This window comes from Phyllobates terribilis, unplaced genomic scaffold, assembly GCF_046119375.1.
Source record: "Phyllobates terribilis strain yellow unplaced genomic scaffold, ASM4611937v1 Scaffold_11__3_contigs__length_659146591, whole genome shotgun sequence".
NCBI classification, from domain to species: Eukaryota; Metazoa; Chordata; class Amphibia; order Anura; family Dendrobatidae; genus Phyllobates; species Phyllobates terribilis.
Window position 1 is genome coordinate 476,476,554 of NW_027362771.1, and position 16,230 is coordinate 476,492,783.

The 16,230-nt window shown below is 43.5% G+C and overlaps 1 protein-coding gene across 1 annotated transcript; it reads left to right on the top strand.

The window, feature by feature from the left end:
- Nucleotides 1-7,062: 7,062 nt before the first annotated feature.
- Nucleotides 7,063-14,680, top strand: PDCD7 (programmed cell death 7). The gene is made up of 5 exons (XM_073653404.1): nt 7,063-9,009; nt 10,668-10,806; nt 11,369-11,605; nt 12,244-12,331; nt 14,323-14,680. The coding sequence occupies exons 1-5, from the start codon at nt 7,102-7,104 to the stop codon at nt 14,447-14,449; spliced, it is 2,499 nt and encodes an 832-aa protein (XP_073509505.1). The 5' UTR covers nt 7,063-7,101; the 3' UTR covers nt 14,450-14,680.
- The last annotated feature ends 1,550 nt before the right edge of the window (nt 14,681-16,230 follow it).

The following is a 16,230-nucleotide window of genomic DNA, read 5'->3' on the forward strand; positions in this document are numbered from 1 at the left end:
CTTTTCAGAGGTGCACAAAACTGTGGCTGACCGCGCTTTTATTTACTCCTAAAAAGATGGACACCGCCGGATCATAGGTCAGACACTGTCCACAGTGCCTCCATCTGTCTCATTACAGGGAATCTTCTGCCGGGGGGTTCCATGTGAATCACGTATTTCAGAGATTTACATGGAAGCCCCGGTGTAAGTGCTCAGCGCAGAGTGCAGGATAAATGTGAGCCGAGCAATACTGCGATCTTTGGGAGGCAGAATAAACAAATCTGCAGCAGGTGAAGAATTGGTTTTATTTATTTTTTTACGCCATTCCTCGTGCAGTATAAAAGTGATTAGGCGACTTTATTCTTCGGGTTGGTGCGATTGCAGCGATGCCAGATTCATATCGGGTTTTTATGATTAACAGCTGTCACTCACTAAAAGATACTTTTTTGCAAAAACTAATGTTTGCATCTCCAGATTTAGAGAGCTATAATTTTCGCCCGACAGTCGTATGACGCTTGTTTTTTTGCGGGACGCGTTGCCGTTTTTATTGGTACCATTTTCGGGTAAATTACAATTTTTGATCACTTTCTATTCTGATTTTTTGCTAGGCAGAATGAACAAAAAACAATTCAGGATTTTTTTGTTGTTACTTGTGTGGTAAAATTGATAAGGCAGCTTTATTCTTTGGGTCAGTACGTTTACAGCGGTGCCACATTTATGTAATTTTTTTATGTGTTTGCACTTTTACATAATTTTTTCTATAAAAGTTTTACCTTTTGCATCGCTTTATTCTGAGTGCTGTAACTTTTTAATATTTCAGCTGATGGAGCTGTATGGTGGTTTGATTTTTGTTTGCGGGACAAGATGATGTTTTCAGCGGTACCATTTTTATTTTCATCCGTCTTTTTGATCGCGTTTTTATTCCACTTTTTTCCAGCGGTATGATAAGTCAGTTTTGTCATGGGTTGTGTGGGTTTTTTTTTTTTTTAAACCTGCTCTTCACTAAAGGGGTTAACTAGTGTGACACGTTTATAGATTGGGTCGTTCCGGACGCAGCGATACCAAATGTGTACTTTTTTGTTTATTTTTATATTTTTTGCCTAAAAGTGTGTGTGTGTGTGTGTGTGTCACTATGGGCCTTTCACTTTCTCATAGGTATAATGTATTGCAATGCAGTAGCATTGCAGTACATTATACATATGGAGGAAGCTTCTGAGACAATGCTGTGCATTGGTCTCAGGAGCTTTCCGTACTATGATGACCCCCCTGGTCACCATGGCAACGGTCGGGCCCCTGCGATGACGTCAAGGGGGCGCCACCTGAAGGCAGAGGGAGCTCCCAGCACTCTGCCTGCCTCCTGAACGCTGCAATCGCGCTTGATTTCAGTGTTCAGAGGGTTAACAGCCACTGGCAGCGCTGAGCTCCGGCACTGATAGAGCAACAGGTGCTGAAATTTCAGCGTCTCCTGCTCCATCATGCTGTGATCAGTCAGATTGACTGACCGATCGCAGCGATCTGGGTGCAGGGACCAACGGCATAGGTCCCTGCACCCTTTCTCTTGCCGCTCAGCTGTCACAGACTGCTGTCAGCACTGTACTGGCACAGCGTGTTTACACGCTACGATGGACACTGCATGGCAAGGAGCGGTAACTTACACCCGCTCAGGCCGTGCAGTTTCCGTCATTGAGCGCTATGGGGTTAAATGAAGAACCGTGTTTCCCAAGTACCCTATGTTATTTATATGCACTATTGCTTTTACTTACAGCAGGGTATTTGTTTGTTATTTATTTTTTTCCGTCTTGGGTTTTGTCTGTACATACAGGGTCTGGTGTGGGCAGGGGCAGCTTTTCAGCTCTGTGTGAGAACATCTGCACCTAGGAAACTAAGTGACACATCGCTGGATTCAGGGTCTCTCTTCCTAAATCATTGTGCTCTCAGATGAGGTAGCAAGCACAGGCGCTCGGTACATCAAGGCAGGACCAGCTATTTAAATGCACCTTCCCACCGGCTTGTTTTCCCTCAGTCTCTACCCCTCCCCCTCTTCCTCCCAGATGTATGTAAATGATTCTCAAGAGAATGTAAAAATGATTAACGCTATATGATACCCACCAGCTAGTTATACAAAAAAGCCCCTATTTAACTCCATACTTGAAAAATAAACAAAATATGGCTCAATGAATATGATGCAGCAAAAAAATATTTTAAAGGGATTTTTTTTTTCTATGCAAGAATAAAGAAGATTGGGTAATCGTATCAATCTGTATTGTAAAAGTATAGCTCCATTTATCCTGTGCAGAGAATGCCCCTGCACAAAAAAAAATACAAAAACCATTGTAATAATAATTTTTTTAGTTGTTTCCCTCCCACATTTAATTAAGTGATCAAAAAAGTAATATGTACGCCACAGTGTGTACACATCTTTACTTAGGTTATTTTGGTAACTGTAGAAAAATATTATTTAAATGAATTTAGCATTATGATTTATCATACTAAATGGAGTGGTGTATATGTATGTATAATTAATATACAGTATATAGATGTAGTTTTCATTGGTCCCATTTTTGGGTAGAGATAAAAGTGATATTTATAATATTTTTTGTCATCAATGGAAATCAAATTTATTAACCAATGGAGGCCTGGAGTTGGAGTCACCCCCAAAATTAAAGTGGAAAAACACACTACAGGCTGATCTAACTTTGATGTAATGTCCTTAAAACAACTCAAAATGAGGCTCAGTATTGTGTGTGGCCTCCACGTGCCTGTATGACTTCCCTACAACACCTGGGCATGCTCCTGATGAGGTTGCGGATGGTCTCCTGCGGATCTCCTCTCAGACCTGGACTAAAGCATCCGCCAACTCCTGAACAGTCTGTGGTGCAACGTGACGTTGGTGGATGGAGTGAGACATGATGTCCCAGATGTGCTCAATCAGATTCAGGTCTGGGGAACAGGCGGACCAGTCCACCACATGAGGTCTTGCATTAGGAGGAACCCAGGGCCAACCACACCAGCATATGGTCTCACAAGGGGTCTGAGGATATCATCTCGGTACCTAATGGCAGTCAGGCTACCTCTGGCGAGCACATGGAGGGCTGTGCGGCCCTCCAAAGAAATGCCACCCCACACCATTACTGACCCACTGCCAAACTGGTCATGCTGAAGGATGTTGCAGGCAGGAGATCGCTCTCCACGACGTCTCCAGACTCTGTCACGTCTGTCACATGTGCTCAGTGTGAACCTGCTTTCATCTGTGAAGAGCACAGGGTGCCAATGGCGATTTTGCCAATCCTGGTGTTCTGTGGCAAATGCCAAGTGTCCTGGCACGGTGTTGGGCTGTGAGCACAACCCCCATCTGTGGACATCGGGCCCTCATACCACCCTCATGGAGTCTGTTTCTAACTGTTTGTGCAGACACATGCACATTTGTAGCCTGCTGGAGGCCATTTTGCAGGGCTCTGGCAGTGCTCCTCCTGTTTCTCCTTGCACAAAGGCGGAGGTAGCGGTCATGCTGCCGGGTTGTTTCCCTCCTACGACCCCCTCCACGTCTCCTGGTGTACTGGCCTGTCTCCTGGTAGCGCCTCCAGCCTCTGGACACTACGCTGACAGACACACAAACCTTCTTGTCACAGCTCGCATTAATGTGCCATCCTGGATGAGCAGCACTACCTGAGCAACTTCTGTGGGTTGTAGAGTCCGTCTCATGCTACCACGAGTGTGAAAGCACAACCAACATTCAAAAGTGACCAAAACATCAGCCAGAAAGCATTGGTACTGAGATGTGATCTGTGGTCCCCACCTGCAGAACCACTCCTTTATTGAGGGTGTCCTGATAATTGCCAATAATTTTCATCTATTGTGTATTCCATTTGCACAACAGCATGTGAAATTGATTGTCAATCAGTGTTGCTACCTAAGTGGACAGTTTGATTTCACAGAAGTTTGATTTACTTGGAGTTATATTCTGTTGTTTAAGTGTTCCCTTTATTTTTATGAGCAGTGTATAATTGTATTTCAAGTAATAGATGGCACTCATGCAGCTAATTGTTCTTGGTGCGCAAGTAGGGCATCCAGCCCCTACGTAATAAAAGAAAGTAACTTGGCACTTGAAGTAGTGTAAAGAAAAGTTCTGTTTTTATTATGCATTCAAATGATTAGTTGATAGCGCTCTTCTTGCGACGCTGATCGCTTTACCAGATGCGCTATTTTTTCTGGGGGTTCCAATACGCCGGCATTCTGTTCTGATGAAGGTCTTTTATAGACCGAAAACATTCAACTAATCACTTGAATGCATAATAAAAAACTGAACTTTTCTTCACATTACTTCGAGTGCCAAGTTACTTTCTTTGTATAATAATTGTATTTATTTATTTTTTTTAATTCCCCCTCCCAAAAAGTAATACAATTTTTTGATCACTTTTATATCTACCCAAAAATGGGACCAATGAAAACCTACATTTTTTGGCGTGCAGCAAAAAAAAAAAAAAGACCTGACTTAGTTCTGTTGCCAGAAGAGTATTAGTTATGACTCTCAGAACGTGGCGATATAATAACAAATTATTATTTTTTTTTCAACAGAATGTTTTCTTACTTTTATACAATAAATAAGCAAAATGACATAAATTAGATATTACTGTAGTCGTGCTCATACACAGAATAACGTAAGCACTTTATGCAGCACATGAAAAGCGTAAACTAAAAAAAAAAATTTAAAAAACTATAGCAGGTTGTTTTTGTTTTTTCTTTCTATTTCTTCCCAGAAAGTTAATAAACGTTTGGTATTAGGTTGTGTGTACCCAAATATGGTGGCAATGACATACAGATTTTTGGGTAAAAAATGTAGACTTAGCCGTATGAGGGCTTATCTTTAAGGCTTGATGGTTTTATGGCTCCTGCAGTGTAACAATGAAAACATGTGTAGACATTAAGGCCCTTTTAAGTCTAGTCCTTAAGGTGTTAAAGACGAGCAATTATTGGGGGATGGGTATATATCTTGTATTTAAAAAAAAAAAAAAAAAAATTGATGGTTTCCAAAATATGGCTATTAAGAAAAAAGTTTTAAATAATATGCTGTATATGTAAATGAGGCGTTTTGCTGCTGGAATCTGCTCCTCTGGTATAACCCCTCCTAATACATAATATTACGAGACTAGGAAGCTATAAGAATAAGTAGCTGGATTTAGCTGCTGATCAGTGTCCTGCTGGGCAGAATGAGAGTTGGTGTACTGCAATCTTGCATCTGCCCCTTGTGACCACAGTCTGCGACATTTTACCTCCCTCCTCTTTTTCTTTTGAATTTTTAAAAATACAATTTATAAAGAATAGAACTGAAACACAAATGTAAAAAAAAATAAATGTGAAAACACTTAATTCTGATGATTTTAAAGAGGTTATCTCACCCAATGTTTCATGTTGAGCTGAAAATGGAATGTAATAATGGCTGCAAAGTGGAATAAGGTTTTTTTATTATTATTTTAAATTTTGCCTTTCCATTGCGGAAATATTAGCGATCAAAGTATTTTGCATAGCAGATATTAGTGTGATTACTGACATGTATACCCACACAGCCTGGCTGGAGATATAGTAGAGGTGACAGTGTTGGGAGAGGAGAACTGATAGAAGGGTTTGTAATGTGACACAGCTAAACTCAGCTGTGCTTCCTCTCCACATTGACTCATGCAGGGGGTTAGACCAGGCTGTCTTGTCATTAAATGTCACACAGATATCAGCTCTCAGCTATGATGGTGGAGGGGGGTTGGTCTTTCCTTTTGAGTATTGCTGCCAGCTTATGATTGTGCAATTTGCCTCCTCCGAGAGGAAGAGAACTTGATCTGTAGCGCCACCTATTGGAAGTAGCAATTCTAAAAGCCACCATTGACCTTTTATTAAGCCTTACCGCATGATTTAGAATAAAAGCTAGACTCTCAATTTGCAGACACAGTATTTTGGGGAATTGCCCCTCGTCAATGCAAAGCATGAAATCTGATTTGCTGTTTGGTGAGAGGCTTCTGACTGGGCTCTAAGAGGTAACGTTTCTCCTTGTAGTAAGTGACATTCCTATCCTGGCATGCCAGTGTGAGGAGGTTTATAAGCCCTCCAATGCTCCTCTGGGAAATTAAAAATGCAAATTGCATCTTCAGAGAGGAAGAAAAGAGGCTTGTTAAAGGGTCAACATTGACTTTTAGGATTGCTTCTTCCAATAGGTGGCACTAGAGTTCCTGTCTTTTTCCTTTCTGAAAAGGCAATTTGCATGTTTAATTTGCCATAGGAGCATTGCATGGCTGACAAGCGTCCTCACACTGGCCTGCTTATGACTGGTCAGCATCATATAGTGAGAAGTACATGCCCTCATTGAAAACTATCTAGTAACACTCACCTTGGACTTAAAGAAAATTAACTCATTAGGTGCCAAATACTTTGCAACTGAGCAGGAAAGGTAAAAAAAACAATATATTCTGCTCTGGAGCCATAGTTACATCCTGTGTCCAGTTCAACATGGGAAATACAGTGCACAGAATTGAAGCCAAAGTCTATGGGCCACAATTATTATTGCATGGTTTTTGTTTTTTTTTTGCTTATATAGCGCTATCATATTCCACAGCGCTGTACAGACATTATCGGCACTGTCCCCATTGGGGCTCAAAATGTACATTCTCTATCAATATGTGTTTGGAGTGTGGGAGGAAACCAGAAAATCCAGAGGAAACCCATGCAAAGACGGGGAGAACATACAAACTCCTTGCAGATGTTGTGCTTGGTGGGTTTTGAACCCAGGCCCCCAGCACTGCTACGTAACAATACTAACCACTGAGCCACTATGCTGCCCAGCATTTCGGCCTTTGCTGCCTGTCTCAGTGGAGCAGACGCAATGGTGGCACCTGCAGTGCTGAACCCCACAGCACAGGTCTTTTGTGTGGATGCATTATTACTGGATGTGGGGGCACTAGTCCTGTGTGGGGGCTCAGGGACCTGGGATGGTGCTGAGGCTTGAATGATAATGCAGTGCGGGGCTCCCGCCGCCAGGTGTCACTTCTGAGCGCCTCTGTTTTGACACAAGGCAGCGCTTCCTCCTGTCCGCACGGTGTCGCTGCTTTGCCCCTTCCTAGTCCTCACTTCCTTGTTATCATGGAGAGGAGGCAGCGTCCGCCGGTGACTGGGACGTGGGATAGACCTCACTATGGCGACCACCCGGCACAAGGTCCTCCGAGGTTCCCGCAGTATCCGCCGTCACGGAGCGGTCCTCAGCATGGAGAGCCTCACCCCAGAGACTACTACCCGGACGGCGGAGCACAGCGGCCCGGCCCCTGGGAGCTCAGGCCTCCGTACGATGCTGGGCCGCCGGACAGAGCTGCACAGGACGGGCCCGAGCAGAGAGCTCCGTCCACAGACAGCCGGGGAGGGGTCACACTGCCGGGGCCGCTACAGCCCGGGGGGCTGCTACAGCCCGGCCTCCCGCCGCCAGACGTGTTCCCACTCGGGGGCCCGAGGCCCGGCATACCGCACCCGCAGGACATGGGGCCGGAGCCCCGGATACCCCCTGGCACCCTGCACAGAGCTGCCGATCACTACGGCAATGGTGGCACAATGCTGACTCCAGGCCAGCAGCCTGCAGCGGGGCCCCCTCAGTACAATGCCCCCCATCATGGCACCGCACAGCCCCCACATTACAATGCCCTCTTTCATGGCACCGCACAGCCCCCACAGTACAATGCCCCCCATCATGGCACCGCACAGCCCCCACAGGTGGGAAGACCCCAGCAGTGCTCACCTGCAGCTCCTCAAGAAGCAAAGAGCCGGGACAATATAAGCCTGTCCGGGGGGCTGCATTATGTATCCCATGAGCTCCCCAGGTATTCAGAAGGGTCCCCGCCTAGAAGCGAGCGTCCTGATTTCTATCCAGGGGCTCCTGGCCCTTTCCGAGGTCCGGATCCAGTGTTATCTCAGTATTCTCATGGTGGCCGACAACCTGCAGGTCTCCAGCATGACGGGCCGCACAGAGGAAGTAATCTGCAGAGTGAGGGGCCACAACCTGCTATGTCCTGTGGAGCTTCCCAGCCTGGATTGTATCGTCCGATCACCCCTCCTGTACCGGATGCCTTCAACTACAGGGCGTCACCCCATACAGGACCGAATGCCTTCAACTACAGGGCGCCATCCCCAGGCATCCAGCCTGCACCCACACTGAACACTCCGTATACCGAGAACCCAGAGCAGGGCTACTATCATTTACCACCAATGCATGGAAATCCCCCCAATCCTGCCTATGCTGCCCACCCACTGGCAGGCTCTGCTGGATTTTGTGAATCTGTTGAGGGTGATCTGGGGGTCCCTAGTGTTCAGGGACACACAAATCTTCATCAGCATCTTGTAAACCAGCAAAGTCTCGGTCCTCTGATGCCTTCAGCAATGGTTGCTGGTAGAAATTTTGAGCGTGAAGGTCCTTTTCTTTTTCAGCATGGGAGAGACCCAAATTTGTTGCTGCAGCATGGTGGCCCATTTGTTGATCAGTCCATCCCGTATATTCAGGACAGTTTTATGTGTTTGGACAGGCAGTCATCGGCAATGGAGAAAGGTGGACCTGAAGATAAAGACGTTTTTGTACGTTGGCTATCCAGCTTTTTATCCTGTCGGAGAAAGGAGCCTCCAGCCAAGACTGATGCGGTTCAGGCTCACTCAATAGCGGAAGCACGTGGGCTGATATACAGCGCCTTTCGATTAGTATCCCAGCTGGATTCCTTGTGTCAGATTATGGAAAGTCATGACAAGGAAGGAGAGCTATGGACACGCGATTATGAGAAAGCTGCAGATATTCGGGTAGATTTGGAGAAGAAACTGAAGGAGCTGGAGAAGCCAGGCTATATCCAGGGAGTCAAGAGGAAATTAGATGTAGTGCACAAGAAAAGGCTTCGCTGGCAGCGCAGGAGACAAGCAACTGAGGAAGAAAAGGAGGCATTAGAGCGATCTGCGGAAAAGGAGGCTAGCATTGACTTGTGGAGGATGCAGTGTATCCAGAAAGTAGAGGAGAAGAAACGGGTGGGTGTCTGCATGGTTTATATCCTCTGTCTACCTGGTTTAGTGGACATAGGCTTTTCCTTTTACACTACAATGGTATTGAGCTTAGTAGTTACCGCAAGGTTAGATTGAGATACAGCAAATTTGTTCTAAAACGTTCTGCAGCTGGCAGTCTGTCCATCTCAATGATATAGTTTGGGCAGCGAGCACATGGATTTCTGAAAGTCGCCATCCAGATATATAGGATCACCATACAAGATTTCTGCTGCATTTGAGCAGGAGTTGCCTAAATCTTCTGGAGTGCACCACTTCCATGATTCCTGGCTTCCTGCTTGCAAGGGGGTTGTGATGGAGGAGCATTTCTACTTGATTGACAGTTCGGACCAGCGATATAGAGACGTCCTCCTGTCTGTACTGTGCCATCTCCCATACTCAAAGCATCAGAGGAGCGCAGTGGTGCTCAAGCACTAGCAAGCTCTATTGCAGGGATGTCAAACTCAAACACACACAGGGCCAAAATTAAAAACTTGGACAAAGTCGCGGACCAACAAGTATACAGAATAATGAGCCTCACATAGTCCTTCATACAGAATAATGGGCCTCACATAGTCCTCCGTACAGAATAATGACCCCTCATAGGGGTGGTGGTTCTGATGTCGCGGGCCAGAGTTTGACATGTATGCGCTGCACTCCTGGCCTAGGACAGTGGCCTTCATTTATAGACTGCCGATAGCCTATGTAGCAAGCAGTGAAAAATAAAATGGAAAATTCCATTTTAAATTGCAGTTTCTTGTTTTTACAAGCACTTTGCAATTGTAACCATCATGTTGAGAAGAACCCTTTGTCAAGTTTGGAAAATTGCTTGCATTTTTAGGAGCCAGCAGTGACCTGCTGGAGGGCCAAGTTGCACCAGGGATGTGAGAGTTTAGCCCTACACTTGGTATTTTGCCCTCCTCTGCCTCCGAACAGTACGTGACAATAGAGCTCCCCTCAGTAGTAGAAGTCTCCCAACTTAAAACTTGTAGTCCATGTCCCCAATTACCTGTATTGTTTCTCTGCAGTACCACCGGACAGAAAGTCATTATTTAGTGCACATTGGAATCGCTGTCCATGTAACGTGTTGGAATAGATTGTTTAGCTCTGCAGTTACCACCTTAGCCATGGGCAGCGAGTGTATTTAGAAACTTTCTTTTATATACAGCAGCTGAAATAAGTATTGAATATGTTACCAATTTTTTAAGTAAATATATTTCTAAAGCTTCAATACTTTTTTCCTGCGTCATTTCTCATTATTGCATATAACTTAATTTATGGACATCTATGGTGATTTCTTTGCCTGTGTGGATTGGATGGGTTGTTATCGACATCTGGTGAGAATTTCATGTCAATAGCACCTTTACACATAGATTAATTTAGAATATTGGTGACTTGTTCAACACCTCCCGCTGTATTATAAAGTTGCTTGTTAAGCATTAACCTAATACGTATTACTGATATTTTCCCTTTTTTAACCAATTCCATGAATGAAGAGGGTAGTGAAGATGCCCCCTGTGGGTGTTACTATGACTTTTCTGCACAAATATCACCTATTTTATGTTGACATGAAAATCTCTTCTTGATTTCAGTGGAGTCTTCTTTCTTGTGACTTTGGTGTTATATTTTATTCTTGCTCGTTACAGGAACGAGAGCTGAAAGCCACCGCTGACGGTGTGCTGGGGGAGGTGAGGAAGAAGCAAAATGACGTAAAAAAAATGCTAGATGTTTTAAAGTCTTTGGAGAAACTTCGGAAACTGAGAAAAGAAGCTGCTGGAAGAAAAGGTAGGGGGGAATCTAGGTCTTTATGAAGTTTCTTTTCTTAGTATAACTTTCTTCAGAAAGGCAGCTTACGGAAACACCTTAGAAATATTAATACAACGTTTGCATTTTGGCAGCACTTGCTGAGCTTCTGTTATTACAACCGATCTTTAAAGAGGTTGTCCACTACTTTTACATTGATGGCCTATCTTTAGGATAGGTCATGAATGTCTGATCAGCCGGGGTCCGGCACTCCCACTGATCAGCTGTTATCGTTGTCGGCAGCGGCGGCCACCGGCCAAAAGTATTCACTTGCTGAGCTGCTCCTTCTTCTGATAGTGGCGTCAGCTTGGTACTACACATCCGCCTCCTATTCAAATCAGTAGGAGACGAATGTGTTGTACCCAGCTGCCGCTACTATCTGAAGATGGAGCACATCTGCAAGTGAGTACTTGCAGCCAACACCGATAACAGCTGAGTGCCGGGTGTTGGACTCCGGCCGATTAGACATTGGTGACCTATCCTAAGAAAAGGTTATCATTGTAAAAGTAATGGACAACCTCTTTAACCACAGCTTTATTTCCAGGTGTCTCTCCACCACCGTCCGCCGACGAAACATTCACAAATCATATAAACAGGCTTCGAACGATGGTGCACAAGCGAAGTGCTTTATACGACGCAGAAGAGAAGACTCTGAGGGTCATACTGGAAGGAGAGCAAGAGGAAGAGCGACAGAGAGCGAAGGACAGGAGACTAAGGAAGGAAAGGGAGAGAACATTGCAGAAGCAGCGAGAGCTAGACGGCATACTGTTTGGGGACACAGGTCTGTGACTGTCAGGCCTCTTACCCATTGCATGAGAGATTATTTTTTTCTCTTCCTGCCTGAAAATAAATAGTAACATAGTAATGTAGGTTGAATAAAGACTTAGGTCCATCAAATTCAACCTTCCTTCCCCAATTGTACTCCCTACACTAACACTACACTAACTTACTGGGATTAGGCCTCACAAATGTATTATTATTACCTTTTTTGTTATTGCTGCACTATCACAATTAAAAATGTACCCGTTTATAATTTTTTTAATTAGTTTTACATTTTGTATTACTCTTGTGATTCTAATAATGGTATTACTAAAGTCCCTATACCTAAATCTGTTGATCCAGAAGAAGGCAAAAATCCCCAGGACACATAATTGCAATCATTTCTGTTCACGTCTGATCTTGAGTGAAATATTGCATTTGTATAGTGAATAGTCTACAGAATACCAGCGCGAGGGTCAAATAATCTGTTGGCAGGATGCTAGATTGATTATATCAGCAATATACATTGTGACATAGGATAATTACCGCTGTTCTTGCTATTATGTATACAGTATTGTCTTCCCTATACAATGTATGATGACTTTTGGTTACTCTTTGTATCGGACCATCTCACTCTCATGTCTTCCTTTATCTTCTTAGAGTCTCTGCCCAGTCTGCACCCTCTACAGCCATTTCGTCAATATTACCTACAAGCTGAACACTCCGTTGTGTCCCTCGTCCAAATCCGGTGAGTTTTTTAGACATTGCATATACTGGCATGTTCCATTGGAGATGTGGTGCAAGTATTGACACCTCTGAATTGAACAGATCCTACTTGCACCCAGCAGTTGGCGTCAGGCATGATTGACGTAGTAATTATGAGCATGTTGAGTGAAATTTTAGGTTATGGCAGTTTTATATGTTTTGGTTTTATGACACAGGACTTGGAAGGTCCTGCTTATCATTATGGGGTTTCAGTTGTTGCAGGGAATCTGACAGACAATGTTCTCTAGGACAAAGTATATAAATGAGCTATCGTCCAGAAGGAAGAAAACATTCTCTCTACTTCCACCTATAGATAGCTACCCTTAAAGTCAATGTCCAACCCACTAAAGGGAATTTGTCAGCTGTTTTTTGCTATGTAATCTGAGGACAGCATGACTTATGGGCCAAGACACTCAATTCAGGGATGTGTCACTTATTAGGCTGGGTGCTGTTGTTTCCATACAATGAATGATTTATCATCAAGAGATTATCAATGTCTCACGACGGTGCATGTGAGCTCTGGTCCGGCCTCAGACCCTCCTCTGATAAACAGCTCACTGTCACTATACATTATACACAAAAAGATGCGGTGTGGACGGGGACAGCGTTTTAACCCAGGGAGATATATCACACGAAATAGTTATTACCGTAAATAACATTTCCCATATTTAACCTAAATAACAAGGCAACGTCCCAAAACTAGAATAATTTGTGTGTACCGTAAAGCACTATTCAAGCAGACAAGACATCATTTACACCAAGCAAGAACTGCTTGAAAAAAAATGTGAACAAAAGATATAATTCAGATCAACAACATGATTTTATTTGTGACGCCAAAAGGGACAAAACATTAGTTAAAAAACACACAAAATGACAAGACATGATAAAAAAACATAATTAAAAAAGGCGTCAAAGCAGCAAAAACAGCAACAATCAGTAGATCTAAATAAAGTGCAAATGCACAATAGCCAGACTCACACACAATACGAATGAATTTAAATAGAGTGCAGTGCAAGATGAGAGAGTTTTAATATTATTATAAAGAGCACATGCACAATGGATTTAAACACCTTTAACAATTGCAGGTATAAAGTGCAGAGTGTAAGAGATCTTTGTATGAAAAGCACATGCACAAAAAGGTTACACACCTTGTGCTAATTGTAGATATTAATAGTGTGGTTCTGCCCGTACGTTGTACTGCCCGTACGTTGTGTTCAGCTCGTGCTCCTGGAGACATGCACCCGTAAATTAAGCAGGCTCTCATCACTACAGAAATGCCAAACATGTGGATGCTAAATGTGGTTTAGGCACACTGGGGCTTCTGGAGGGCGAGGAGCCATGTTGCTTTTCCAGAGCCTTTGTTACCAGTAACGTGGAATTTTCAAACAAAAAAAATTCTCCTTTTTTTTTCCACCCCTTTATTACTTAGTTCCTCTATGCGACTTTAACTTTTAGTAGTTTTATCGCTGATGTAATGCTGTGCAATGCACCAGCACTGTATTACACCTGTCAGTGCTGCACTGACATAAGCCGTTTTGACCATGGTCTAACAGGGTTGCCATGACGGTGATCGGACCCTTACGATGACATCACTGGGGCACAGATTGGATGAGAGAGGGAGCCCCCTCTATTTCCCAGCCTCTTAAATGTTGCGATCTCTACATTTAGGAGTTAATCAGCCCGGGGTGGGGCTGGGGCTCTGCTATCACGTAAGCTCCTTGCGCCAATCGCTTGTGCACAGCTTCTGCGCCGTGCACGGTCACCATGACGTACCTATACGTCATCGATCAGTAATCACTATCTGACCATGACATATAGGTGTCAAATTTTGTGAAGGGGTTAAAGACACCCACGAAAGTGCTTTTTGAACTTTGCCTCATTTAACATTGCTTTCTTTAAACTGTATTGTAAGTAAAATAAAGTAAAACTTTTTTTTGTCCAGAATCAACATTTTTACCATTTTCCTTCATTTAGACATGAGTGGGATCAATTCTTGGTTCCCCCTGACCATCCTGATGGCAGCAGTGTTCCCCCTGGATGGCTTGTTCCCACGGCCCCCTGTAATGACACCTGGGCGACAGCTTTGAAACAATCGGATTGAAGAGCCCAGGGTTATATGACGTGTCCCACATCCCCTCCCAGGACAGCGAGTGAGCAGGCGGTCTGCGGTGCTGGATGCGGGGGCATCTGTCAGGCTGTGCTCCTAGTGATTGCCTCCCAATAACGTTACTGCAGGGTTGTATTTTTATTTTGTTCTTGAATAGGATGCAATAACATGTGGAAAGTATTTATTTTTCATTTTAAAACCAAATTAAAGCCTGTTTGTAAAGTGTCGCTGTGATGTTTTGTACAAGTAGTTTTCACATTCAGACAAACAGATAAAAAAAAATCCTATTCTTACCCACTGCACCATTTGTTTTGTCACAGTTTACAAAAGGTATGTGCCCACCTAACCATCACACCTGTATGAGCTTGTGACACCCCATTCTGAAACCATCGAGTGTCTGAGGGGACTTCTGTCAACTAAAAGAGCAATTGTGGGTGGCTTTATTTTTTTATGCAGTTCTCGCACTTTTTTAATGCTGGGGTACATATATTCCCTCACCAGATTTATGAATCCTAACTTTTTTAGAAAGCCACAAAAAAGGTGCGATTCTCACTCCAGTTGTGCTACAAAGTTGGAAGAATACAATTGTTCAAAATGAAACATTTTTTCCAAATTGCTGGGGTATAATATGGGCATGATAATGAATGAATAAGGAAGCTAATGCTGTACTGGTGGTGCATTACAGGGGTAAATCCTGCTTACAGATTCACTTTTAAAGTGATTTTAAACTTATGTAACCTCTCTGCATTGCCCGGTACAATGACTTAGGTTATATGTATGATAAGGACCTGCAGCCGGTGCCGCGGCCTCTCACGTTATCGGGCTGTGTAATCTAAACATGACATGTATGGACAGTTCACAAATGTGATTACTGCATCCATTGGACATATTTTAAATGTAATTTAGGCTTGAATCACACAACATACTGGTAGGTAATGGCAGATTACACTGTAATTATGGAAGATAACACTAGGGGGAGATATAGTCAAGGACCAAAACACAGTCCTCAAAAGTTCTCCTTTCTGCAGCGGAGATTGGTAGGTTTGTTTCTGCGAGACATTATAAATACAGCAATCTCATGGAAAGAGTTGCAAGACAACAAGAAAGTTAAACAGAAAAACAAAACTCAACTAACATATATCTTTAAGCAAGGGACATAAACTTATATTTCAGGTATTCACTCCTCCACACGTTAGAGGTAAAGATGTAACCAAATTAGAGGTGATCGAATCTTTTGAAATTAGAATTTGCCAGGCTAGGCAAATGTCTCCCCAAATCTCTGGGAACTCACCTTATCCTTAAAGGGATTATCCCAGAGTCTATTTTTTTTTTCCAAACTCCTTGTAACTGAATAACCTATTTAAAGTAACCCGGCCCTGCCTTCAGGTGCTCATTGGTTACATTATTACACCTCATTTTGGCTCCACTTCTGCATAGCTTCATCTCTGCTTGGTGGGTGGTCCCTCAGTGCTGACCATGTGACCACTGTAAACTACATTTCCCAGCAGCAGCTGCTGCTTCTCCTAAAAAAACATACAAATGCCAGAATACATAGACACATGGAAAAAATGGCAGGTGAGCCAGCAAATTGTATAGAAAAAAGTATATGCTGTAAAGGAATGTGAGGATGTAAACACTAATTATCAAAAGTAACAGTCAAAAGCAGGGCAGATCACAAGGGACCAAAAGTCACCCTTGTAAAAAAAAACTGATTCCTTAAATACCATACCTCACGCACCAAACACCCAATGTGCGTTTCGCAGCAGCTTCATCTG